This window comes from Podarcis bocagei (genome assembly GCF_964188305.1).
Source record: "Podarcis bocagei genome assembly, chromosome: 1".
NCBI classification, from domain to species: Eukaryota; Metazoa; Chordata; class Lepidosauria; order Squamata; family Lacertidae; genus Podarcis; species Podarcis bocagei.
The window spans coordinates 106,754,678-106,782,208 of record NC_138125.1 but is presented as its reverse complement, the minus strand read 5'-3'; the positions used below and the strand labels follow the sequence as shown (position 1 = coordinate 106,782,208).

At 39.6% G+C, this 27,531-nt stretch overlaps 1 protein-coding gene across 50 annotated transcripts in view; it reads left to right on the top strand.

Annotated features, from left to right (window-relative positions):
* Nucleotides 1–27,531, top strand: part of NEB (nebulin) — a 158,299-nt gene that overhangs the window by 126,794 nt on the left and 3,974 nt on the right. For 13 of the 50 annotated variants that reach the window (XM_081186818.1, XM_081186829.1, XM_081186816.1 and 10 more), the window contains 27 exons: nucleotides 584–688; nucleotides 1,514–1,618; nucleotides 2,426–2,530; nucleotides 4,878–4,988; nucleotides 5,440–5,550; nucleotides 6,392–6,505; nucleotides 6,654–6,758; nucleotides 7,007–7,111; nucleotides 8,612–8,716; nucleotides 9,826–9,918; nucleotides 11,683–11,775; nucleotides 13,555–13,647; nucleotides 14,065–14,157; nucleotides 14,829–14,921; nucleotides 15,299–15,391; nucleotides 17,376–17,468; nucleotides 17,977–18,069; nucleotides 18,494–18,586; nucleotides 18,991–19,083; nucleotides 20,150–20,242; nucleotides 20,570–20,662; nucleotides 23,264–23,371; nucleotides 24,050–24,233; nucleotides 24,926–25,018; nucleotides 25,188–25,337; nucleotides 26,174–26,283; nucleotides 26,704–27,229. In XM_081186818.1, the coding sequence (XP_081042944.1) occupies nucleotides 584–688; nucleotides 1,514–1,618; nucleotides 2,426–2,530; nucleotides 4,878–4,988; nucleotides 5,440–5,550; nucleotides 6,392–6,505; nucleotides 6,654–6,758; nucleotides 7,007–7,111; nucleotides 8,612–8,716; nucleotides 9,826–9,918; nucleotides 11,683–11,775; nucleotides 13,555–13,647; nucleotides 14,065–14,157; nucleotides 14,829–14,921; nucleotides 15,299–15,391; nucleotides 17,376–17,468; nucleotides 17,977–18,069; nucleotides 18,494–18,586; nucleotides 18,991–19,083; nucleotides 20,150–20,242; nucleotides 20,570–20,662; nucleotides 23,264–23,371; nucleotides 24,050–24,233; nucleotides 24,926–25,018; nucleotides 25,188–25,337; nucleotides 26,174–26,283; nucleotides 26,704–26,877 (2,901 nt within the window). In that variant the 3' untranslated portion in view covers nucleotides 26,878–27,229. Of the gene's footprint in view, nucleotides 1–583; nucleotides 689–1,513; nucleotides 1,619–2,425; nucleotides 2,531–4,877; nucleotides 4,989–5,439; nucleotides 5,551–6,391; nucleotides 6,506–6,653; nucleotides 6,759–7,006; nucleotides 7,112–8,611; nucleotides 8,717–9,825; nucleotides 9,919–11,682; nucleotides 11,776–13,554; nucleotides 13,648–14,064; nucleotides 14,158–14,828; nucleotides 14,922–15,298; nucleotides 15,392–17,375; nucleotides 17,469–17,976; nucleotides 18,070–18,493; nucleotides 18,587–18,990; nucleotides 19,084–20,149; nucleotides 20,243–20,569; nucleotides 20,663–23,263; nucleotides 23,372–24,049; nucleotides 24,234–24,925; nucleotides 25,019–25,187; nucleotides 25,338–26,173; nucleotides 26,284–26,703; nucleotides 27,230–27,531 lie in introns of those variants that run through there. The other 37 variants (XM_081186795.1, XM_081186788.1, XM_081186789.1 and 34 more) reach the window with 37 other exon arrangements.

The window sequence follows — 27,531 nt, the reverse complement described above, 5'->3', positions numbered from 1 at the left end:
CGAAGGGAGGGATATTATTATTATTATTATTATTATTATTATTATTATTAATTAAATTTCTATACCAACCTTCATCTGAGGATCATAGGGCAGTTTACAATACAAAAATACATGCTTTAGTATCAAACAACATCACACACACACACACACACACACACACACACACACACACACAGTTTAAAAGGCCACAGATTGTTTAATTAGCCAAAGGGCTAGGAGAAGAGGATTTTTTTTGCCTGGCACCTAAGGTTATGTAATGAAGGTGTCAGACGAGCACATTCCGCAAGCAGGCACAACCACAGAAAATAGTGATGATGAGTTGTCACCTTCAACCATCTCCTAGCCTTCTTGGGTCATGTACCTGAATTTCCCTAAGGGAGCATGTGCCTGGAAACTTTGCTACAAATCATTTAAGGAACATTTGCAGTAATGCTGATCTCATTAACCATCTCTTGCCCAGTGCCCCGCCCCCACAACATTTTGATGCAAAGTCTGACTGAGTCCTGTTCCTTTTTAATGCTTCCGATTTCTAAGTGTTGTTTGCGTTTTCCTTTACTGCGTTTCTTTGAACTTCCCCCATCAGATTAAATACAAGGCGGACCTGAAGAAACTTCACAAACCAGTGACAGACATGTCTGAATCCCTGTCGATGCATCATGTCTTGAACACCAGCCAGCTCGCCAGTTCTGTAAGCCTCTTAGCTCATCTCAGACCATATTCACTTTAGCATTTCATCCATCTGCCTTTCTGAGATAATAGCTGCTAACAATTTCTGTAACAGCTTTCCTCCTTGACTGTTCCTAGGAAATCACCTGGTAGTGATCTCTCTTCTCCCCTGCCTAATGAGTGTTCCTCATGCGGACTAATTAATACCCCTAGTCTCTCAAGCATTTTCTATTAGCTGTAGAACTGCTAATATTGTAAAACCTCTAACCACATGTAAATGGCTTTTTTTTTTCTTTTTAACTTTCCTTTCTGACTAACAGGAATACCATTTTCCTCCTTTTGATTTCAATATTTTTTGTGCTTAATATTATTTCAACATACTTCTTCTTTTAACTTTTTAAAACCTTTTCAAAATTAATTCTGCTTTTGCTGAACTTTTATCATCCTGCTGTTATACCACAGAGTGATGAATATGCTAACAAGAGAAGAAGATGTGGCGTTGTCTTCCATTTTAATTGTATCACATATTCACTATATTTCTTTTGTTCTTCCTTCTTTCTTTTTTGGGGGTTTTCTTTTTATTTACTTACAATATCTTGTTCCTTCTTGCATAATGTTGCAAGGGAAAAGTAGCTATCACAAGTGCTTCGGCATTAGTCTGAGATTTTTTTTCTCCCTCCCCCACCCCTTTATGTATTCCTTTTTCTTCTTCTTCTCCTTTTTTTTTAAAAAAAATGCTTTGGGTTTCTTGTTTTTCTGTTGAAATGGTTGGATCGGCTGGAGCTAGAAAGCTGATCAGGTTAGGCCTTTTTGTTATTGAGGTGGTTTTTGACACCTTCCCCTTTAGTACCAGTACAAGAAGAAATATGAGAAGAGTAAAGGTCACTACCATGTGGTTCCAGATAACCTTGAACAGATCCATCTAAAGGAGGCCTCAGAACTTCAGAGCATAGTAAGTCATAGATAAGTGTTTCCTGCTTTTTATTTCTTGTTCACAACCCATTGCATTGCATTCTAGAATCTAGAAGGGCCAGTGTGCCAAGAAGGGGGAAATACACCACTTAATAAGAAAAAAAAAGTATTGCTGTAAAGTTATTTCAGCATTAAACTCCTTTTGATCTTGGAGTACATTTACAGTATAAATGAAGAAGTTGCTTTTCCCAAGGAGTTCCGGGAATAATAGTTTTATAAAGATGCTTAGAATCCTCCAATTCAAAATTTGCCTTAAATCCAGGTCTTAAAATGTTTTGGGACCTGCCTGTTGTTAATGTTCTCTCTAACTATCTGTGCTATTTTCTGTCTGAACAAAAAACTCTTGTACATTGGTTTTCAGACCATTCTCTGAACCCTTGTTCATAAATTGCCATAATTCCACATAGGCAATGCTGTGTGAACTAGCTATGCAAACCGGCAGTTGTGGCTTCATATCTTTATGGCTGCAAAATGGGGCCCTGACATGTGAAGAAGTGGACAGCAACCGTGTTGCCATTGGAGCATAGAAATTGGCCTTGACCCTTGACATCTGGTAGCAGCATTTCAGTGCTTCTCAGCCCTCCTCTGTGAGGTGCAGCAGACTGTCTTGGGGGCACCCAACAGGTCACTCACCGTGACGTGTGTTTTTCATGACTGACATGATTGTTTCTTGAGCGCGGCTTGGGGAAGAGACCTAATTCACTTCCACGTTCCAGGGCCACCCCTGTACATTTCTAGCCTATATCTAGCAATGCACTGGAAATAATATTTATCTCCCTCTTGGCAGGTGAAGTACAAGGAAAAATATGAAAAGGAAAGAGGGAAGCCCATGCTGGACTTTGAAACACCAACATACCTCACGGCTAAGGAGTCTCAGCACATGCAAAGCGAGGTAAGGTGCTTTGTGGCAGAATGCAGCCTGGTTTCATGTTGGAAAATGAAGGCATAACAACATGGTATTGTATTATTTCCATTCAGGTTCAGGCAGTTAGTGGGGAAGATGCTTCCTGAAGGTATAACTAGAATTGAAATAATCATGCCTCTATAGCAGCCTTGTTCAACCTGGTGCCCTCTAGGGTTGTTTTGGGGGGACATACAGCTCCCATCAGCCCCAACCAGATGACTAAGGATCAGGGACGATGGAGGTTGTAGTCAAAAATCTCTGGGGGGCAACACAGGCTGCACTTTATTACAATCTGGTTCACGGTTGCCAAATAAAATAAGTTTAGGAGCGAGGCAACAGACTCTAAGCTATTAATTTACTTTATATTTACTTTGTATTTGTGGAATTAAGGTGATAACGGGAGTGTTGATTCAAAAAAGGACTTGCAGTTTGTCAGTTTTCCCCGGGCTACCAGAAGATTAGACCGGCTGCTAAAAGTAGCAGTATATAATTTGTAATAAACAACTTTCGCTGACACCATTCAAGCCTTGTTTGTGTCCAGTTATAGTTTTTCCACTGACCTTCCATTGAACTCAGTTTTGTCAGTGTTCTGTCCCAAATGTGGAATTTATACAAGGTGAAATACACTTGTATAAGGTGTTTGGTCGATAATATTTGGGTGGTTCTGTCAATTGTTTCAGGGTGGGTCCCCCCCCCCCAATATTTCACCACACAACTATCTCAGAGTCTGTTGACTAGTCTTTTAGGCAAGTGTGCCAGAGGACAAGATCAAAACATGAGATAAAGACTCTGTTGCACAGTTCGGTCCATAACCAACCATCTGTGCTCTATGGTCTGCTTGCTTCTGGTCTCCAAAGCAGGAAGTAACACAGCACTGCAGAGACAAGCAGGAGTACAGACCTGATTCCCCGCCATAGGCAGGCTCACAGGCTTGCCTGCTCCCTCCTCTGCAGATCCTCGCTGTCTTTGCCATGTGCAGCCATTGACACCTTGTTGCAGGTTTTTGCCATATCTGATAAAGAACAGTCCCCCATTATGCAAGTGCATGGGGTCTGGATACAGGGAAGTTTGAGCCCTGGGTTTCAGCCCAGGAGGCCTCTCACATTTTTCTAAAGAAATGAAAGATAAGCAGTCAGAGAACGCAATTCTTTTACCCTTTCCCATTCCCTGGAGGCTTTGCCAAGCATCCTCTCATGTGTCTTTTGAAACACTTTCCAGCTGCACTTTCTCAAAGCCACTTCTGTGCATCATTTCCCAATACAGTGCCTGAACAGCGATTGAAAGGGTGCAAAGTCCACATTGCTTCTTACAAGCCAGTGCTAAATCAGAGTTAACGTTTGCCTTAATATTTATCCTAACTAAATAAGTGGTCAATAGATACCTATTGTTAAAGGCCTGCCTGTGTCTTGGGACCCCTGGTGCCCATCTCTATGCCATTCACCCCTTCCATTTCACGCACCATCCTCTTCATATACATTCCTTTTATATCAGCAAGATTAGATGTGAAACTGTTGTGCTTCAGCACTGAAAATCCCTGCTTGTTTTAAGTGTTACAGCACCACCTTCCCCCTGATATTAGCTTTTTGTTTAACCATGATTTCATAGCCTATTTGAAGTGTCCGCATTGTTCTGTCCAAGAGCGAAACTTATACAAGGCAAAAATACTGGCATAAGGTCCTTTGGGTGATTCTGTCAATTGTTTCAATATATTACCATTCAAAATGCAATTAGACATTCCCTCCCCTGGGGTTTATGGGATGCCTACCCTTTTGGCTCTGGGATTTCCCCTTCCTTAGACTGATCATAACAATTAGTGAGTATTAAAGCATAGGAATGACACTACTGTAGGCTTTAAGGGCATCTTACCAACTGAGCACACTGGAAGACTGGAGCCCTACCTTTTGTGAATCACATGTTCATCCAAAGCCTTGTTGCTGTCAGAGACACAAAGTGGGCGCTTGCAATGTATTTTTATTTTATCTGTTCCCTACATTTATACACCACCTTTTCCTCCAGGAGCTCAAGTTGGGGCACTTGGTTCTGCCCTCTCCATTTTAGCCCCAGGGACGGTGACTGTCCCAAGGCCACCCAGTGATTTGCATAGCTGAGTGGGGATTTGAATTTGTCTCCCAGGCCATCGTCCAACACTCTAACCACTACACCACGCTGCTAAACCCCCACCCAACACCGAATGGCCAACCAGCAAACTTGACACAACAAGGGCAAGACGGGACCCAAAACTAACAGTACAGTACTTGAAAATATTCTTCCTGCACAGATCCAAAATAAATTCTGTTTTCCCCCCTTCTCTTCTTCTTCTTCCTACTCCTGTTAGAAAGAATATAAAAAAGACTTTGAAGAGTCCATGAAAGGCAGGAACCTTACTGGCCTGGAGGTCACGCCATCTCTTTTGCATGTCAGATATGCCACCAAAATAGCAAGCGAGGTAGCACCTCCTCTGTTGTCTTCTGCTGTGAACCACCCTACTAGTTTCATTAATTGTCCTTACCAAAGCAGTCCCTTCACTACCTTCTTTACTAGCCTTAAACATTTCTCTTAAATGCATGGTTTAATCTGTGTTTGTTGCTTGTTCTAGTCCATTGGTGTGGTTTTTTTTAATCACTAATTGTTAATTGTATTAGCAGCATTAATGTTTTCCTGTTGGTGGAACAGAGATCATTGTTTCACTATATGTTGTGTTCTTTACTGAAGTTGTTGTGTCAAGCTGTGTGACTATCTAGAAGGTTGAACCTTGAACACCCTAACTAAGTGTTGCTTTAAGATAATCTGAAGGCCATTTACTAACTCTTTTTAGGGGAGGGGGTCTCCTTCATCCTCCTTGAAGCTCTTTCTCTCTTTGGTTTCTTCAGTTTTCTTTTTCTCCCCACCCCCTCTAGAAAGAATACAGGAGAGATTTGGAAGAAGGTGTCAAAGGTAAAGGCCTAACCATTTTGGAAGAGACCCCAGACCTACTCAGAGCAAAGAATGCAACCTATATCTTGAATGAGGTGAGGCACATAGCTAGGCTAACTTCCCTTGGGGGCCACTGCAGCATGGCCCCCTTCTTCTGCACTGGATTAATGTCAAAAGCCCCAGACATTAGGGAGAAATGCATGATGTGGCTCCACCCTATGACTCCCAGAAGAAGGACAACGTTGGCATGGTAATGAGCAGTGCTACAGCATCTCTCCCAGGCTGTTTGGGTAATGTCAGAACGGCCTTTCATAGGAAGAATTCCGGCAAAGCTATCTTTAAAGAGAAATTATACCCCCTGGGTTCCAGCAATTTCTGAAGCATTGATTAGATCTCAGAGTCAGATCCCACTTACCTGCCCAGGTCAATTTTTGTAATGGGTTTGTAGGTGCTAGAAAACATACAGCTAATTAAGCTTGTGTCCTGTGCAAGGTGATAGCTAGACCCTTGTGTGCTATTTGAGCTGTGTTTCAAACGTTTTTAATCCTCTGAAATTAGCGTGTGTGAAAAGCTAAGTTAAGCAAACTTCCTAAACTGTGTATTAGACACTTCTTAAATCTTAGGAAATCAACATATTTGTTGATAGATAATTAAGTTAGATAATTTCCTTTTGAGGTGTTAGCCAGAAAATGAGCCTTTTAGGCAACACAAATGGTCAAATGACTTAGACTGCCTGTGAAGAGTGAATGCTTCTTCGACTGCATGTTTCTCTTCTGTGGGACACACTTTTTTTGCATGTTGTATGGGCAGCAGCTTGAGTCACATCAAGATCACCCTTGGTGAATTGGGATAAGTGTTACTTTTGAAAAACCTGCCCCATTGTGATGGTCTCATCTCTATTAATCCTTTTTTTAAAAAAAACAAACCCCACAACAGAAAGAATACAAGAAAGCTCTAGAGATGGAAATCAAAGGAAGAGGCTTGACAGGCCATACCACAGAAACGCCTGATTATATGAGGGCAAAGAATGCTATGGACATCTCTAGCCAGGTCAGTGAGAACAGCCAGGCACTAATAACACTTGGGAGTAATTTTAAAGGGAACCTTCTCTGTAGATTTCCTATGGGGAAATCAAGAGGAAGCTGTGTTCATAAATGTACTCACTGTGGATATCTGCTTGTGACCTTTCCCCCAACAGATCAAATATAAGCAGTCTGCAGAAATGGAAAAAGCCCACTATACCACGGTGGTTGACACTCCAGACATCATCCATGCCCACCATGTGAAGAACTTTTCAAGTCAGGTAATGATCGTGTTTGTTTTCAACTAGCTTTGCCAGATTTTTTATTTTTTTTTTAAGGAGGGTCTTGCTCCCCATTGATAGGAGCTTCTTTCACGTAGGAACCATTTCACACATATCTCAACTCCAGATAACCATAAACATGTTTTTGTGCAAATTGCCTCTTGGACATTGAGCGCATATATTTCTTCTTGGTTTTTTTTTTTTTACCATAACAATAAATCTTGATCCTCTCTCCCCCCAACTAACAGAAAAAATATAAGGAGGATGCAGAGAGAACTATGTCATACTATGTGTCTGTTCTAGACACACCAGAAATGCAGAGAGTCCGGGAGAACCAAAAGAATTTCAGCATGGTAGGTATTAATGTACTGTGAACACAGTGAAAAGTGTGATTATTTATAAATATGTGATGCTGTGAAGTCCTGTGCAGAATGTAGGCCAGAGGTGGGAAAACTCCAGACCACAGGCCAAGCTTGGCAGGGTCCAATTTGACTCCTGAGACAATTCCCCCCCCCCCCAAAAAAAACCCCACACCCACCTGACAATCAGCTGATGGGCAGGGATCAGTTCTGTGTTTGCAGCTCATGCCATGCCCCACAGCCAACATGGCAGGGTTTAACCCCTGCTCATCCATTGATAAATTGGGTTTTACACCTTGCTCAGACCCATGCAGAGCACAGGACAGAAGATTCCGCTTTTGAGGACAAATATTCCACCTCCTCAGGCTACATCCCTCACACACTCCTCAAGAGCTTTTGCATGGCTGGAACACATCCCAGAGCTGTAAGATTGCCTCTTGCTTGCTTGGGTTAAGATAAAAGTCATTGTGTAAGGTTCGAAGATGTAAAAGCGTGTGTACACACATTTACAGATAGATGGATAGAAATCTCCATGGTGACTGTGCAAGCACAGATGAGATTCCTGTTTGGAAGCAATGGCACTAAAGCTGTTTTCTTGCATTGCGCTGTCCTGGCGTAACCAGCTCTCACGATGCATGGGAAGGTTTTATTTGTCTTTTATTCTTCCTCGCTCAACAACATCAGAGGTGGTGTCAGGCAACGTCTCATTATGGATGGGGAGTCTGTGGCCCTGCAGATGTCTTTGGACTCTAGCTCTCACCATCCCTGACTACTGGTCATGTTGGCTGGGGCTGATGGGAGCTGGAGTCTGGCAACACCTGAAAGGCCGTGGGGTCTTGTATGAACTTACCCATTTTGTATGTGCATGTTTGTGTGTGTGGCTTAGAGGAGAGGCATGGTTTCAGTCAAAGTCTCCCCTTTCAAGAAGGGTGTAGTACACTGTTCCTCATGACCGTTTCAACACTGCCTTTGTCTCTGTGCATCATACCTTACAGTGAAAAACTGAAAATTGGGTGGCTGGGATGCAGGACAGGTGGAATACAAGGTTACAAAAGTGTGGGTGGATGGTGAGGCTACAGCATATGTGCAGATCGTAGTGCAGTTTACCTGAGGTCGCATGTGTTTGAAAACAGCACCAGCTGATGGAAACATGAATGGGTAAATGTGGGCCCCAAAAGCAAAATCTTCTGTGCATCCAGAGTCCCTACCCTACGATGCATGGGGTTCTCCATTCTCTGTAAATGCTGAGAGAATGCCTCATGATGATTGAAGATTCTGTCCTATTATCTGGGTGCCCACTGGAAATCTCATGTGTTCAAACAGCAGCTGAATTTAGATGACCCAGATGTCAGGTGCGACTTCAAATTTCAGTATTCCTAAATGATTTTTAAATTTATTTATAAGAAAGCTATACAGAATACCAACGAAATAAAGGTGCAAGACTGAATTCTTTATTGCAAGGGCAATAAACAAAAATATGTGTTCTCCTAACAGCTCAGGTACCAGCATGATCTACAGGACAGCAAAGGAAAAGTCACAGTTGTAAATGAAACACCAGAGATATTAAGAGTTAAAGAAAACCAGAAGAACTTCAGCACGGTAACCTTATTTTACACCACAAAGCGAATCCTTAATTTTGTTGTCCTACTTTTGCAGATCCTTCAGCATACAGGAATCTTCCTTGATATGAATGATGCTTCTTGTTTGCTATGTATATCCAGGCTTTTATGTCGGCGGTCAGGGCCATGCAATTTTACACTAATTATGTGTACCTTATTATATGTGCAGGTGTTGCTATTCCTTTACACACTCTCTCCTTCAACGGCTTCCATCATTGCACAGTGGGTTGTGCACCCCACATCTGACAGTAGAAGTACAAAATATCTGCCCTTGTTTTGCAATGTGGCTATGGATTTGTAGCTGTTTATAGGCTTGCTGTGTCGTCTTTTAGCAGCTAATTCGTGTATGCCCTGCTTTGTTCTTAATTAGCAAGTTTAACCATGAAGATCTTCAAAGGATGCTAAATATTGTCATTATGTGATGTGTTTATTGGTCATGATTATTCCATGGATGTCTGATCAAAACAGTGGAAAGCCATGTCTACGTTAAAATCAGTGCCATTCCCATTTTACTTAGACAATGTAACAGGCATGCATGAACCAGGATAGTTGAAGCAGAAATTCCCTCCTCCACAAGTCCCAAAGATCCTGAAAACAGGGATGGATGAGTTAACATTTTTGAGTTAACATTTTTCTTATCTTAAGTTCAGTTCTGTTTTTGCATTCGTTTGCTTTAAAAATAAAAAAGAACAGCCTCAAAAAACTCACCAGAATTTCAATGTGCTTTCTCCCATTGTATGCATTTTGCCTAATATATACATTTTAGCAAATATCTGGTGCATTTAAAAATATTTTCACTCAGTTGTGCGTTTTATGCATACTTTCCCCCAATATACACGTTTTGCACACTATTTTTTTTGTTGGAGAACTACATCACAAAATATGGAGAAGTACACATTTTACCTAAGGATAATCTTGCTTGGAAGCAAAAGCTTCTGAAATCAATGGGAATGACTTCTGTGTGAGTGAATGCACTGATGATCAAGGAACCAGTTAGAGGTTTCTTAATATTCCACTGTTTTGTAGTCTTTCTGTAGCAAATGACAATGTTGTTGTTTTTCTATGCTCAATCTTGTTGTCTTGGTTAAGATTTTATATAAAGAAGATATTGGAACAGGAACAGCTATTGAAAAGACGCCCGAGATGCAGAGAATTAAACAAACCCAGGATGCAATAAGCACGGTACAAAACCCAGTGGATTGTTAACACTCTTACCTGTGCTGTTCCCAACTTATAAAACTTCATTTGCCTTACATGATCCTAACAGCAGTTCTGGAATAACTTGAAAAGTCAAGGTTTTTCGTAATTAATCAAAACGTAATTTGCTAACTAGCTCTTCCATTCTACTTTTACTTTCCTATGTAAAATAGTCTCCACATTTCAAAAACTCTAACTATTAACATTTTCTAATGTTCAACTAATGTTTATCATTTCATAAAATACTGAAACTAAATTCACATTTTGATCTTGTCTGAAATGTCGATGAGATACTCATGGTAGCAAATATAGTGACCACGTTTTAAAACTAACAATAATTTTAGATAATTATTTCTGATATTTTTTGTTTTCTCTCTCTACTTCATCTCCCCCCAAACCCCAGTACGTATGGTAGGATTGCCAAAATTACTTTTCATTTGATTGTGTTCCGCACAATGTCTTACTTTCCTTTTTTGACATTTTGTTAAAAAAAAGAGGTAAAAAATGTTTTTATTGAATGTTGTACATGTATTGTCACCCATGCTGGATAGACTGGGAGGTGGATAGGAAGCACCGATATTACTCGTTTCAATTTTTTTGAGGAAAATCTAGTTTATTCATTTCAGATTATCTGATAAACATTTGAATCCAGAACAGAATCCTGCTCCATTCACAACGAAATCCCACTGAAAAGCAATTGGACTTAAAAAGTAATATAGGTTGGTTTATGCCACTGGTTTCAATGGGACTTCACTGAATAAGGATGAGCTGTTTGGTTTCAATAGGTCTATAATGCATATTGGAGACTAATACACACACACACACACACACACACACACACACACACACACACACACACACTGCACCCTAGCCCAGTGTCTCCTCTGAATAGGCAGAGGTTCCAGTTTGCAGAGGCTCATTCATCTGCTTCTGCGTTGGCCAGTGCCGTGTGTTTCAGTGCACATTACCTATTTCCTGTGTGAGGGAAAAACCCCACGGCATACAAAACCTATGGCCACAAGTCTAGGTTCCGGAATCTAGTGGGAATGAATCCAAAGAAAGTTACTAGAGTTGAAACAATTTAGGCACACTCTCCTAAGCTGGGCTGAAAATTTGATTGATATCAGCAGCCAGCACAATTGCAAGGGGCCCAATATTGACAATGGTCGTGGGAAGGTCTCATAACAGCATCCCAATAACAGTGTCCCATTGGGATGCAGCTGAGGAGATGCATGGCCACTCCAGGCTACTCTCTAAAGATTTGCCTGGCATTGTCAACACAAGGTAGTCGTACAACAGGGCAGGGGCTTAAAAAGGTGAAGCTCTGTGATGGATGCCATGATCAAAAATTTCCGGCCAGGTTGCACTTGAACTGCAAAATACAATAATCTCATACTTGTTTACTGACGATTAAAATAGCTTTTAAAGCAAGGAACCTGGTGGAAAGCTTTAATCCTCCTGTTTGTACTACATTGGTAAGATTGTTGAGTCAAGGTGTCCATCCATGGCTCTTCCTCCTCTATCAAATTGGAGATTGGGTTTTATACATCGAATTTTAAATCTTTGCAAAAACTCGTTTTCCGCAGATGTCTGTTTCGACATGGGTGCATGCAATGCTTTCAGCTCCTACAATTGTGATTATATTCGTTTACTCTTGTTCTTTTTATGTGAAATGGATATCTGTTTCATGTACATAATGTAAGTCATTATTGTTTTGTCTTGTTTTCTGAACTGAATACCACTTTGTAGATTAAGTACAAGGATCAAATTGGAAAAGGAACTCCCATTTCTGATCTTCCTGAAGTAAAACGTGTCAAGGAGGCACAGAAGCACATCAGCTCGGTAGTGGCTGATATTTTCTATGCTGATTTGTGTGTGCACTGGGCAGTAACAGTGTGCTGTTCACCTTACTAAACAGACATCTATTGCCCCTGCTAACATGCTATCATCAACTTCATCCTTAGTATGGCATTCCTCTAGTATTACTCAGGCTTTAACATCCATTAGCTTTAAGATTTACTCTCTGTGCACATTGAGAGGAGAATATAGACCCATTTAATGCTGAGCAGACAGAAATGGACCAAGAGGATAAAATAGTAGTAGTAGTAATAATAATAATAATAGTAGTAGTAACTGACAAAATTATGACCCCTGCTATACCCACCTATCTCCTGCCAACCTAGCAGTTTGAAAGCATGTCACAGTGCAAGTAGATAAATAGGTACCGCTCCTGCGGGACAGCGTTTCTGTGCGCTGCTCTGGTTCACCAGAAGCAGCTTAGTCATGCTGGCCACATGACCCAGAAGCTGTACGCTGGCTCCCTTGGCCAATAAAGTGAGATGAGTGCCGCAACCCCAGAGTTGGTCACGACTAGACCTAATGGTTAGGGGTCCCCTTTACCTTTATACCCACCTACCTACTGGTCAGGGGAGTGCTCAGCGACATGTGGAACCTGGCTGTGGTGAAAGGCACTTTGTACATGTTCAGAGACACACTAGCCACAAGCCAACACAAAGTGTACTTAAGACCATTGTTGTGAATGGGCTTAATTATGTGACAGATGGGATATCTGCTTCTTGAAGTCTGAGCACCTGTTGCTTCTTGAGTCTTGGGTCTGAAAATCCAAACAATTTATTCTTGCTCACTTAAGTGGGCCTCCTGCTTTATTCAAATCTTAATGGGCCATCCTCTGAATGGGTAGGATTTCATTTATTAGAACATGGGAATTCTGTCTAGCATCATTTGGCCACTTAAGTGATGGGTATCTTGAGCGTTTCAGTAGGAGAAGATGTAGTGACATTTATCAAGGAACTGGTTCCAACTGGTTCTTTCTCCTCTCTTTCCCGCTCTGCCTTCCCTTTTTCCCTGAGCTCTTCACCATACTAATTGTTTTCAAGATTCATTTCTGCATAATCAAGTTACAGGAAGGCAAACTAGTTACCCCTTTCTAACTACAAATTTACCTCTCTTGCTTTTGACATTTTGAACTGACTGAATGCCTTTTTGACTTAACCGTTTTGTTTTGTTTTTCCATTTGGGGAAGAGGGCACTTTTTAAAAGGAGTGAAATGCAGGACATTTAAAAAAACAAACAAACTGCCAAGGACTTCAGTTTTGTTCTTTCTCTCTCAGTCTATCTCTTTTCTTTTTTCTTTTTTAAATAAAACCAAAACAGGGCTTAAATCTCTCAGTCCTCAGATTTTGTTCTTAGATTTGGCCTCAAAGCAAAACTCATGACAAGGGTAATGGTGTAAGAACAAAAACTGATTTCTCATTGGCTATTCAATACCAATATAACAAGTTTTATCAAGGAGGTTTCGAAATGCTTACGTCTCTCCAGCAGCAATAGCCCCAAACTTTTAAAAAGAACTACACCACATTAAAAAAAGAGATACCTGTAATTCCAGGTGATTGGCACTTTTTTCCCAGAGGCATCTAGAAGTGGAAACATGTGAACAGGGATGGCATTTTGTGGAGACACCTGTAATCGGGCAGTTTTATACTCCCAATGGGCAATGTCCAAATAATTATATGCAAAGTCAGTGTGTTAATTAACATTCTGCATTGCAGAAAGGTTTTCAGCTACCTTTTTCTTACCTTTGTGGCTGTTTGTATTCTGCAGGTTTTGTACAAGGAGAATGCAGGGCAAGGAACCCCGATTCCACTTACTCCAGAGATAGAGAGAGTCAAACGCAATCAAGAACACATTAGCTCGGTATTTCTCCATGAAATCAAACCTACCATAACTCATCTTTTTCATTAAAAAATAATAACAACATTCTAACTATCATCTTCTACATGCCATTTTCATGACTCATTCATTCTGATGTGCATTAACATCAATTTACAGTTTTATGCAGTTTTTTAAAAGAAATAAATAAAACAATGACAATAATACCTGTGATCTTCAATAAGATTAACCATGTGCTCCCTTTGCACACATTCACTTCTCTTAACGTACTTCTTCTGGCTTTTTGTTCTCCATTCACATTTTAATGACTACTCTCCCCTTATTCACATCTTTCCTTTTCGATACTCGACTAAGCATGGGATTTAAACATGCGCCGTTAACTACAAAGTACTAGCCAGTATTTTTGAATGTCTTTTGTGGATACTTTATTGTACCTCACAGGTGTCCTACAAAGAAAACTTGGGGACAGGAACGGCAACTCCTGTTACCCCAGAAATGGAGAGAGTAAAGCGTAATCAGGAGAACGTTAGCTCGGTATATCACAAAATATCTATAGATAAATCCCTTTAACCATTGCCACACTCTGATAAATATATTTTAATCCTTCCACAAGCTTTTGGATCCTTCTCATTTTAATAAAATCACTAAAATGTCAGTCTCTGAAGGAAAAAATTAAAGCACTAACTGTGACATACGTCTGCAGTGGGTTTTCTTTAGCTCTGTTTATTTTTCTTACCCTATTCACTTCCCCTCAAGTGGCAATATTATTTGTTTCAAAACAAATGATATTCAGAGTGGATTCAATATATCCTTATAACAGGAAACATTTTCTAATAGCCTTTGGCATTTGTGTTGGTGCAGTGCAAACTTAGAATAAAACCGTAACCCCTCTCTTAAAAATAGAATAATAAAATGTTATTTATGCTATTGTAGTCTTTCAGAACAAAACGGGTAGTTTTAGGGTGTGAAAATAACAATGCAGCTGTCTAAACTCAGTCACAAATTGTAATTTAATCCATGATAGGTGTTTTAAGTTATAATATGCGGTATTTTTCTCTGTATGCATTTTTTATTTTTGTGTGATCTGTTTTTTAAACTTCATAGAGCAAACCAGAAAACTGGATTGCATTCTCTTTGCTGATGGTGTGTCTTAAGATGTGCCCCTTAATTTTCATTTTTGTTTTTGACACTTCTTTGTCCCACAGGTGTTGTACAAAGAGCATTTAGGGACTGGAACCCCAACACCTATTACTCCAGAGATGGAGAGAGTCAAACGCAATCAAGAAAACTTTAGCTTGGTATTTTTGTTACAAAAATGCCCTATAACATCATTCCCAAATAAGATCAACCTTTCACGTTTTACATAATTAAACTTGATTTTAGTAACCTCTGACAATTTCCTCCCCTTTTTATAGCCTGAGTTTTTGTCATTCTAGGTGGAAAAATATTACTGCATTTGAATAAACTTGGTCACAGATTGCAACTTTCTTCATGATAGGAAGTCAAAATATATAGCATTTCTTTCTCTATGTGATTTTTATTTTTTGATTTTTTTTCTGGCCTGTGTTTTAAACACCATAAGGCAAAACAGAAAATTAGATTGTGCTATCTTTGCTGGTGGTGTATCTTGAGATAATTTTTTTGTTGTTGTTTTTGACACTTCTTTGTCACACAGGTGTTGTACAAAGAGAATTTAGGGAGTGGAACTCCAACACCTATTACTCCAGAGATGGAAAGAATCAAGCGCAATCAAGAAAACTTTAGCTCGGTATTTTTGTCGCTAAAATGAGCTTTAACTTCATCCCCAAATATAATTAACCATCTTGAACCTTAACCCCTCCATAACATAGCTATCTTGATATGATTTCAATGATAGTATTTCTTTTTGAGTCCATGAATGGTGCTGAATTTGCTCCCAGCTCATACTGACATTGTAAGCAAGAAAAGAAACCATATTGAACAAGGCCAATTTTTGCTCTATGCATTCCAACCAGATTTAAATAATATTGATCCTCTCCCAATTCCACATTAATATTTTTTAATCCTGCAAGAAAATTCTAATTAACAAAAATGTATTTTTTCACAACGTACACATTTCTAAACATATTCAGTCCCAAAATACATATTTTTTAAAAAAATATGTTGAGAACCGTTTAGCAGAATTAGAAAAAGTGTGAAATATGAAAGATTTCTTAATCTGCATGTTAGACTGGGAGGTGTGACTCATGTTATACTGTATCAGAATTCACCAATATCTAATTTTTCAAGCATCCCAAGGGCATAGGGATGGACCTCAGACATGGGGAGTGCAATGAATGGGTGCAATACATCTGCACCTTAACCTCCCAGCAGGATCCGTCTGCCCAGTGCTAGAAGAATTGAGAACAGGAAAACCAACTCACCTCACTTCGGAAACAAGAGAGTTGCATGCATTAAAGAAAACTACAGCTTGGTAGTTCAAATATGAAAGTTCCATTTCAACCCTTTAAAAATTAACTTTTAAATATTTGTTCCAGGTTTGTTCTATTTCCATACATGCAATTGACTTCCAGGGGGGAAAAAGCCATTTATCATCTCCAGTGTGCCCTCCAGCCACTGTTTGGTCTTCAATTCCCATCATTCCTGACTCTAGGCTGTGCTGGCTAGGGCTAATGGGACTTGAACTTCAGTGTAGGGCACCATGTTGGCAACTACTACTGATTGTCATTTCCCCCCTGCCTTCTTTTTTGGCGCACTTTTAAAAAAAGGAATCAATAATTTTGGATATTATTAACTGCTCTTCTCACTGTCCCAGCCCTATCTCTTTCTCTGTTTTGACCTTCTTGATTTTTTCTAAGTCACTGTTTGTTTCTGTGTGCTATTGTAAAAAGTATATGGTCTTTCTCCAGCTGGGTTGAACAAGTAGTGCGACACATTTTCAGCCAAAAATGCACTAGAAAAATCATTCTGCAGCTACCATTGTTGCATTCCTTCTGGAATAAGGCAATGGAAGCATTTGCATCTTATGAAATAATATTTATACTCAAATATTCACCGTTGAATCGGTCTTCTAAGCTTGCTGTTACACTATATTTCTGCCTGGGAAATCCATACATTGTGATATCTTTCTCAGTGGTTTCTTTGCTTCTCCCATGCCTTCCCTTGCATTATTTTGCCAAGGTGAAGAGAAACCTTATCCAGAACCACCGGCTGATCTCACCAACATGGCTCTCTGTAAGAAATGGCCAGACACATCCTATTATGAATCCCTAGCCTGCCCCACTGTGATGTGGCATACACAATATAGAAAGTGGAGATCTGCAAGAAGTAACGTTACAAAACTCCCAGTGTAAATCAAAGCTTTATGGTTATTCATCCTCAGTCCAACAACCAAAACCCTCCACCTTGGTATCCCAATGAGTTCCTTGGGTACAATCCACCAATTAAGCATTTCTAAGTCCCACCGCCGTCAATAGTAGCATTAAACTCACTGAATCCCTCCTACTAAAATCAATGGGACTTAAAAGTACGTACATTTGGCTAGATTCATACACATTGGGAATTACATGACTGCACCCATGTTTGATACGTAACAGGATGGGGGGAAGCATGAAACCACAGGAAATTTATTGTGGAAATGGGACATCACCTACAGGCTCATACCCAGGAGATCTAAGACCATATTCCTCCCCCCCTTTTTTGCAGATCAAAATTAACTGTTGTTTTCCTTCCTTATTTTTCTTATTTCTGCATTCCCCTTTGTCATCATGCAGGTGCTATACAAAGAAAGCCTAGGGGCAGGAATCTCAACTCCTGTCACGCCAGAGATTGAGAGAGTCAAACACAACCAAGAAATCATTAGCTCGGTACTTCTGGGAAAACAGTTATTTTTAAATCTGTTTTGTAATATGATTAACTCACCCCTGCTCTCCATCCCAGCTTCTTCCTGCAGATGGAGTTATATACCCCTATTGTGAAACCTCCTCCCTGTCTTTTATTTTCCACTGTGGGAGAATGTCACATCCTGAGACTTTTAACCCTTCTCTTCCTTTCTAGGTCTTATACTCACATTCCTCCCAAAACATAACAATCTGTTGTCTTTCCCACACCAGTTGTTTGGCGTTCTATGCATATTATACTTGGATGCAAAAAATGCCCATTATTCAAAAGCATGATCATGTATTAAGACAATACTTTGTCCTTGTTTTCCCCAGACAAAAATAAGTGCTTATATGCATTGTTTTAGAACTGTAACCCAAAACACCCTGCAGAATAAATCACAACCAAATCAGAACTCTACCCCTCATGCTTCAATAACAAAAACATGGCAATTCATTTATTGCTGGTTTACTCGGCTGCTCTTCTGTCTCACAGGTGTTGTACAAAGAAAACGTAGGGAAAGCAACTCCGACCCCTGTCACTCCTGAGATGGAGAGAGTCAAACGCAATCAAGAACACATTAGCTCGGTATTCAAAAGAAGACAAGCAAAATACCCCACAAAGACCTGGATTCTAAAAAATAACATCCAATGTGTTAATGATCTATGCTTTCTAACAAAACAAAACAAAAGTTCCTATTTACCACTTAGCATAAGAATTCTCCCCTTCAAACTCCCTCTGTGACCTAAGTTTTAACTCACTACTACTAGGACTTACTCCTTTTTATTTTTCAGCAAACATAGGATTTCCGTCTTTATTTTCTACCTTTCCAACTTCCTCATCCTACTAGATTGTTTTCTTACATGGGTCCTCTCTTTCAGATGACACTAAAATCAATGGCTAGCTTTACTGGAAGCTGGTGTGACCCCAGTGTTAACATTTACAAACTATTAATCTTGATATGCCATCACTGGCACCTTATGATTTCTGGATACTCTTTTGTATCCCGTAGGTTTTGTACAAAGAGGAACTGGGGAAAGGTACCCCGACGCCTGTCACTCCTGAGATGGAGAGAGTCAAGCGCAATCAACAACACATTAGCTCGGTATTCAAAAGAAGAAAAAAGATCCGAATGGTTTACCATAACATTAGATGTGTTATAAAGATCCATGCTTCCTAATCAAATATAGCACCCAGTCTCACCTCTTGGCATAATCACCCTATCTTCTGAACTCTCTTTGCAACCTAAGCTTTAACACATAAGTACTAGGAGTTGGCTTAATTTCACGTTTGGTTTGTATTTATACCTTTCCAACTTTCTCATCCTACTAGATTCTTTCCCTTTATGGGTGTTGATTGATTGGTGTCTCTTCCAGGTGACACGGAAATCAACAGCCAGCCAGCTTTCCTGGAAAGCTGGCATGATCCAATTATTAACATTACAAGCCAATAATGTTTGTTTGCAATCTGCCGTGATATGATTTCTGGATACTCTTTTGTATCCTGTAGGTTTTGTACAAAGAGGGATTGGGGAAAGGGACTCAGACACCTGTCACTCCTGAGATGGAAAGAGCCAAGCGCAATCAAGAGTTCATTAGCTCGGTACATTTTAAAAACAAATACACATATTTTAAATAACATCCTAACAAGCTGTGGGAATTGTTTCCCCTCTAGTATCTAAAACTATACTTTCTTCCTTAAGTTTATTTAAACTACTTACATTTTACTCATAAAATACCGTAAATCTGATATTTGGTATTTAATAATCTGACCATAGAGTTGTTGTTTTTTTATAACCTTGCAGTGGTGACTATAGGACTCTATCCAGACACTGTTAGACCATATGATTTCTGGTCCACATAACAAATTTCTTGATAAACGAATTTGTAATAGTGAGAAAAATAATACTACAATCGCTAAATTATTTTGATTGAACATCCCATACACTTATGAACTGGTGGTTTCGCAAGATGTCATAGGAAATCGCATGTAGGCAGGAACAGACAACAACATGATTGATGCTGTTAAATTGGTACATTGTTGATAATGGGATTTCAGAAAATAGTTTCCCCACCCTATCAATATAAATCTCCATAGAATTCAGCATTCAGAGGCCTCAGCATTCATGAGTTTTAGGACTCAAAAGTCAGGAACACCCTTCAGTAACGGAACAACCAACACCAGCATGAAAAACATGCTGCCCAAGTGGTCTTCCAACAGCACACTGAACAAAAAAAGCTTCATGTAGCTAATGAGAGACACAAGATACTTTGTGATTCGGTAGTTAAAACTAGGACAAGAAACTGGACCATGAGTTTATATGTGATGACTTCCCTGGGCACAGCTATTACACAGTGATGGATGTTGCCTACTGGATAGAATCCTGATCTCAAAATAATACATTCCTCTTTTAATTATTTTACCTGCTTAATTCACTGTTGTACATTCTTCTCCTTGGATTTTGCCTTTCACTTGTACCAGGACAGATCAGTTTCTATTATGTGACTTTTTACACTGGTGTCTTTATAATTTTTTATTAAAAATTTTAATTGTTTTTGCAAAATGCCTACATTTGAAGTGCCGCCCCAGTTATTATACTTTTCCTTCAAACAGTAGTCTTATTCACATTATATTTTTGTGATTTTTGGATACTTTTTACAATCTTTAGGTTTTGTATAAAGAAAATTTGGGGCAAGCAACCCCAACACCTATCACTCCAGAGATGGAAAGAGTCAAACGCAATCAAGAAAACGTTAGCTTGGTATTGAATTTTTTAAAAATACTTTTTTTATAAAAAAAAAAGTAACATCATCAGATATAACCTTGTCCTGCATCTATTTTATCGAAATCTTATCCATTTTCATATTCCTAAAGAAAACACTCCTTTTAATTTTTTTTAATACTTTTTCTTTTTCCTTCCCCCCTTCTTGCTTTTTGCTTTATCCAATAACTTTTTAACCACTTTGTTTCTTGAATTCTTTACCCACCTATGCAGTGATGATAATTAAACAGTAACACAACTTAACACAATGGTTCTTCAACAATAATCTAATTCTTTGATTTCTGGACACTTTCTTGTATGCTGTAGGTGTTGTACAAAGAAAGCATGGGAAAAGGAACCCCGACATCTATCACTCCAGAGATGGAGAGAGCTAAACGCAATCAAGAAAACATTAGCTCGGTATTTTTCAGGAGAAAAAACCCCCTCAATGATCTAGAAAATATATAACTTCTTTTTAACACCTTAAAAAGTATAATACTTTCCCTACTCAATTTAAACACTTTACGCAACTATTAACTTTATTAATATTATAACTTTATTTTGACATTTAAAATACTAAAAATGTCACCTAAAATGTTTCTAATTGTTTCTTATTCCTAGTTATGTAGAATTTACATTGAAATATAGTTTAAGGATTTCTAAGCAACCACTGACTTCAAATAACAGTTGAATGGTCTCTAAACATTTTGTAACATCATGTGTTTACTGATGTTTTTAACCAAATGAAATGGTGTTTGTTCTGTGTTTTTTAAATCTTTCTTTAAAACAGCCGATAGTCTACATAAATACAAAGGTCCAAGATGGTGTCCCTAGCTCAGGGGAAGGGGCGTAGCAAATGCTTTGTTCCCAGGCCTACAGAGAGCAGCTTAATTAAATTGACAAGTGCTCAGTATTTGCACATATATTCTGTGCACCAGCTCGTTTCAGAAATGTATTCAGCATACAAAACCCAGAGGCAGGTACCAAATGAATTCAAAGGGGGAGCTCTGTTTGCATATTGCATACAAGTCTCCCCTTTTGTACTTAACTGATCTGAGAAGCCTACTTCAATCTTAAATGTTTTCACAGCAAGATTTACAAAGAGAGAGCCAGTTGTTGAGCCAGTTCAACAAGGACAGCATCAGAGCCGACACAATTGGCATGACCAAGAGGTGGTCAAAATTATAGCTTGCTTTCTTGTCCCTGTTCTCATCCAAAAGTTTGCACTGAAGGCTGAAGGACCTTTATTACTGTGTGTCCATTAGTACTTAACTGATGGCAATACTTGCAGGCTGGTTTTGCAGGATCTAGCCAAATAAATGGTTATAGAGAAAATCAGCATAGGGTGGCAGAATCTTATTGGGGCGGGGTGGGTATTAGTACATTCTATTTAAGTTAATTGATGCTTAAGTTCTATGGGAAATAAAGCTGCTGGAGACAGCAGCACTAACCATTGCTTTTCTTCCATCTCCCAGGGTCCGTTTAGGGCCGTTCAGTCCCTCTGGCCAACCATCTCCTGGTCAAGAGCCTATATATGTAGGAGGGACAACTGGGGACAGATCTACACTTGCTTAAAATGTTAGAAATGTGTTACTAAAATGTGACACCAGAGGGTGCTACAAAGCAGCGAGCCACCGGCAAAGAAAAGCTGCCATTAAATGCTATAGAATGTTTTATTTTACGTTTAGAAGATCAGTCTAGATCCAGCCTGGGAAATAGCAGAGTTGATAACATTTTAATTCATATGATCTACTGCTGTGTCTCAAGACAGGAAAAAATAATCAGGTGGTTTGTTTGGGGAATAGTTGGGGAGTTGCATTTTGAATAGAGAATGAATCTGTTTGGAAAGCCAGGAGGGCTCTGAAGAATGGACGAACTGACCACTATTTCTAACCAGATTATATATGTTTTTCTGTATCAGCAACTGTTGCTATGACCAAGCAAAAGGTAGGGTGCGAGGAGAGGATGGACTCTTGACATCACTACCCACTCATTTGCTGGGGAGGCCACCTCCATACATTTCTGGTGAACTTTTGCTGTAACGTTCCAAGAGTCATTGTTGTCTATGCAACTTTTGATTGGATTGCTACCACACACTCCACACTGGGCTGTCCTTGGTTACTTTTTAACAACTTCTGCTGGTAATCAATGCAGTGGAAGAAGAGATGCTTGATGGGAGTAGGACACCTAGAACCCATTCTTGTGCTTTATGGTCCGTTGTGTCCCTTTCTTTCTTTCTAGACACAATTCAAGGTGCTGGAAACAGCCCGAGACCCCCTTTTCTTATATTCCTTAATGAGAGCAGATCATCTGTGCTTTGAGTTGCCACAATAAGGGCAAGTAGAGGTGGTCTCTTGATGGCTGCCATGGGACTGTGGAAGTCTTCAGCCTGAGCATTTTCTAGAAGTGCTATAAAATAAGAATACCCTGGAATGAAGACTTGCATCATTAAACTGGGGTTGCTTTCGAGTAACAGAGTATTGCTCAGTTAACATTTTATTTTAGGAAGGACTCTGGGTCAGTGGTAGGCTAAGAGTACATGCTTCAAATGCAGAAGGTCCCAGGTGTAAGAGCTGGTATCCTTTGTTTAAAAGGAGATAGCAGGTGCTGTGAAAGACTTCCTTTGCTCGAGACCCTTGAGTCAGAGCAGGCAAAACTAGGCTGGAGAGACAAAGAATGCAACCTGATTGAAGGCAGCTTTCTGTATTCTGTTATTTTAATGCTATTCTTTTGAGTGTTATGCTTCACCTACAGTTCTTGGGGTGGGTTTGGAAACGATGTAAATCAACAATGCTCTTACATTAGCCATAACCTTCTAAAGGCACAGAATTCATAGTTAGTAAAAAAAAATCTGTGGCATAATCTTGTGATGAGCCCGTCAATAGTGATCACATCATGTTTGCATCTGCCTTCAGCACTTCTTCATTCATGCCTCATTTCTTACGTCTACATAAAACCTCTCTTAAAATCTGCTCGCTCACTGGCTGGGCCACGTTTATTCACATCTACTCATTTTGTTAGGTCCTCTACTCTGATAGTTTCCGGAAACAAGTACAAGGTAAAGCGGCCTTTGTCCTGGATACCCCTGAAATGAGACGTGTTCGGGAGACGCAGCGACACATTTCCACCGTAAGTATTTGAACCAAGAAACTGGCTGCACAAGTAAAACCAGCCATGGTGACTTACTTAGCAGTGCTCAGTATGCCTTAAGATGAAACTGTTCCAGGCACAAATTTAATTAAAAGGTAAATGCAGAGTGGGGCTGGGTGATATATTCTCCAAAAACTGCCTTGAATCCGTTATTATGATACCAGTTTCATAATTTTTGACCTGGCAATATATTGCAAATCATGCTGTGCACACACATGCTTTGCAAAAATAAACATGGGGGGGGGGGGAATTTGAAGTCAGCCAATGCTTCTCTTGATTCCTGCAGCCTGTTAACTCTGCTGGCTCAGCTCTCCCTGCCTCCTGCAGGGGACAGCAAATCACAAGAGTAGGCACCAGCAAAAATCCCAATGCGGGGAAAACCATGAAGCCATCATCCTTATTTCAGACATCGTGGTATCTGTATATAGTGATGTTTAGCTGGTGACATATGATGATGCTGAAAACCAAATATCGCCTAGCCCTAATGCAGAGATCAGGTTTGCTGTCGCAGAAACTGCAAGAAATGGACATATCTGGTGAACACAGTGAAGTTTACTTGTACTTCTGAACTAGATAAGGAATTTATATTTCTGCTTGCCTTCTACAATTAATGGCATGTCCATTCCAGCTACCCATGTCTTACCTTGAAAATTCCAGGTGAAATACCATGAAGACTTTGAAAAGAGCAAAGGCAGCTTCACACCTGTAGTTACTGACCCCATAACAGAACGTGTCAAGAAGAACATGCAGGATTTCAGTGATATTAACTACAGGGGCATTCAGAGACGAGTTGTGGAAATGGAGCGAAAACGGATAGATCAAGATCAAGAAATGAATACAGGTACTCTGATTTTATGCTTTGGTTTTTCCCCTCTGTAAGTTAACTTTACATAATGGTCACAGCTGACAATATATGTAGAAAATTATTTATAGTGATGTGATTTCACATCATAAACAATCAAACACACACACTCTTCTGCCTTGTTAAATTGATATTGAATACATGAGTCCTGAATCCTATGCTTGTAATTGTTTCCAGTTAACCAAATCTGTTTGGACAATTCACTTCTTCCTTACCTTACATATTTTTGAGGACAACACATACTAATTCATGAGAAAGTGCCTTATACTGAAGTGGTCCATTTGGCCTACTATCATCTACTCCAACCACTTATCTGTACCATTTACGGCTGCACTGTATTTGCACTCCATGTGGGGCTGGTCACCTCCTGCTATCAGTGGTGCACCAGGCACATATCCTACCTATCAGATACTGGAGAATGTACATGCAAATGATACATTCGACAACTGTGCTAAGGGCTCTTCCCTAATGGTGCAACTTTTTTGTTGGTTCATTAAGCATTCTGGTCAAGTCACATTTCAGCTGTGAGTTGCAAAGCATTTCCTAAATTAGTTTTTTGCTGTGTGGATTCCATTTTAAGACCTGTTGGATTCTGCAAATGTGTTTTCTTACACCTATGAAGTCAGAGGCGAAGGATAAAACTAAAATACCCCGCCCACCTGTCTTTGCAGATCTTCGTGTGTGGCGTACTAATCCTGGATCAGTCTTTGACTATGACCCAGCAGAAGACAACATTCAATCTAGAAGCTTACACTTGATTACTGGTATGTTTTGCATCCTGTAACATTATGCAAATGGCTGTGGATGGATACAAACTTGCTTTAAACACTCCACAATGTAACTTTCCATTTTGATTTTTAGTTAATTTTGCCTTTGACCAAGTACGCTCCTCCTCAAGACATCACTGTAAATTTCTTCATCTTTCTTGCCTAGTTCAAGCCCAGCGACGTAGCCGAGAGCAATCCCGCTCTGCCAGTGCACTGAGCCTCAGTGCTGGAGATGAAAAATCTGAGCATTCAGAGGCTGCCGATCAGCACATGTCCTATTACAGCAATGGAGGCTTCTTTACCACAACTACAGCAGGTACAAGGGACTCAAGACTGCACTCGTCTTGCAGGGATACCTTTTCAGGTTGTGTGTACTGCTATTTCAAGGCGATGGGGGAGGGGGGCAAGGTTCAAAGCCTTGCCTTTTAATAATATTAACAAATTGTAAAAACAAAAAAAACATTAAGACCGTCTGTTATGGTTACTTTTCCATATGTTTCGTAAGGACCAAAGACAAAGAGGCTTTGCAGGAAACAATTCTGTCCCTCTTCCCCCAGTGACATAACTACAAATTTGAATATTTATTAAGTTGGGGCTTCTTGCAAATCTGATCATACAGGAACATGGAGTGAAGGTGGCCAGGCTGGGGAGACAGGGAATAAATGATGCAGTAATGTTTCAAAACTCAGGTGAATTTGGGTAGTGTGATTATAATGGACAGGCAGCACTAACAAATCCGAATTGCCAAAAAATGCAGTAGCTAGTTCAATGCAAGCTGCTATATACTATTAGAGATAGCAGGGAGACACTTTGTCCTAAAGAGCTTTATTTATCTTTCAGATAATAGTTCTAAGTCCTTTTGGGCAGAAAATAGCAAGCGTTGGACAGGCCGGGGGGGGGGGGGGGGAGTTAGCACACTGGTAGAATATAGTTCTGTACACCAATATTCTTGCTTTTTTTAAAAAAGTAGGACTATTTATCTAAAATGATACAGCCACATCATCTTTGCTGATTTACATCTGCTGTCACCATTCCTTCATAAAATGCAACCAAGCCCCATTTAAGTTTTATTAAAACACAGCGAAATTATTGAAGAGAATCAAAGCTTCCAGCTGGTTTCTCATTATTCAGTTTTTTCATTTCCCTTTCCAGTGGACTACAAACACGCTAAAACTGTAGAGCTGCCACAACAACGGTCATCTTCTGTTGCTACCCAGCAGACAACAGTCTCTTCCATCCCCTCTCATCCATCTACTGCAGGGGTAAGGAAAATAAATTATCATATGGCAAGAGTAACAAGTACAAAGAAATAGATTTCTGAATTGCATCCCTGTGTTGCATTGGGGAGAAAAACCTACATGTCTAAATTAATGGTCAGCATTGTTATCTTGAATGTACGTTTACTGATGGAAGAGAACAAGTCTTATTTCTAAACACGCATTTTCTTCCTCTAAAAGATTATTTAATATTTATATAATCTTTTATACCAACAAAGCTGAGCTCAAAGCAACTCACTATTTTTTTTTAAATGACCAGCATTTCTACCACTATAATCATAAGAGTTCAGTAAATTATTGCAATTTAATGCAAACTGAAGGTATTTTAAATGGATTATCCCAACATACTGCATGTACGGTAATAATCTAATAGCATTTATTCTTCTTTTAAAATGACCACCACAGAAGACGTATCGTGCCATGTATGACTATACTGCAGCAGATGCTGATGAAGTCTCCTTCAAAGATGGTGATGCAATCGTCAATGTCCAGGCCATTGATGAAGGCTGGATGTATGGGACTGTGCAAAGAACAGGCAAAACAGGCATGCTTCCAGCTAACTATGTAGAAGCTGTTTAAGCCAAAATGGAGGCAATATTCCATGAGACATTTTGACAAGGTAAATAAAAAGGCACCTCACAAAATGGCTGCCCGCTACAATCCTTAAATACTTTCTCAGGTGCCTTATTATTTTCCCATTGATATATGATATATGCATTGCCTTTTACACAACAAACATTCTCTCATTCTAGTCATCACAGAACCAGTGGGAAATACCAACATGGCAGCCTCCATCACTACCTTGATTAAATGGACTTGTGTATTCAAACATTATCTAAAAGAGAATTGTTTGGCTCTCAGTTCCACTGTATTGTCAACCTCTTTGTTTGGAATCAAGTTCATAGTCCAAACTAATCTTATTCTTTTTTAATGAAACATCTAATCTGTGTTGGTTTTAATGCTTTTCCTGTGATATTATAAAAATAGCCAAATGTATTTATTTCTGTTTCAAGTAAGCAATTATGTAAAGCTAACATCTCAAACCAGCCAAACTATATGTGGGAAAGCCTCTCCTCTTGTCTGCTTGCAGAACGCTGATGCATGCCTTATTCATCTGAGTGTTCTTTGGTCCTGGTACTGTGATTCCCTCTCCAAGTGGTGACTAATAAATTTCACAGCTCTGCAAATGTAGTTATGTGCTTAATTTATGCTGGAGAGGGGAGAAACAGAACA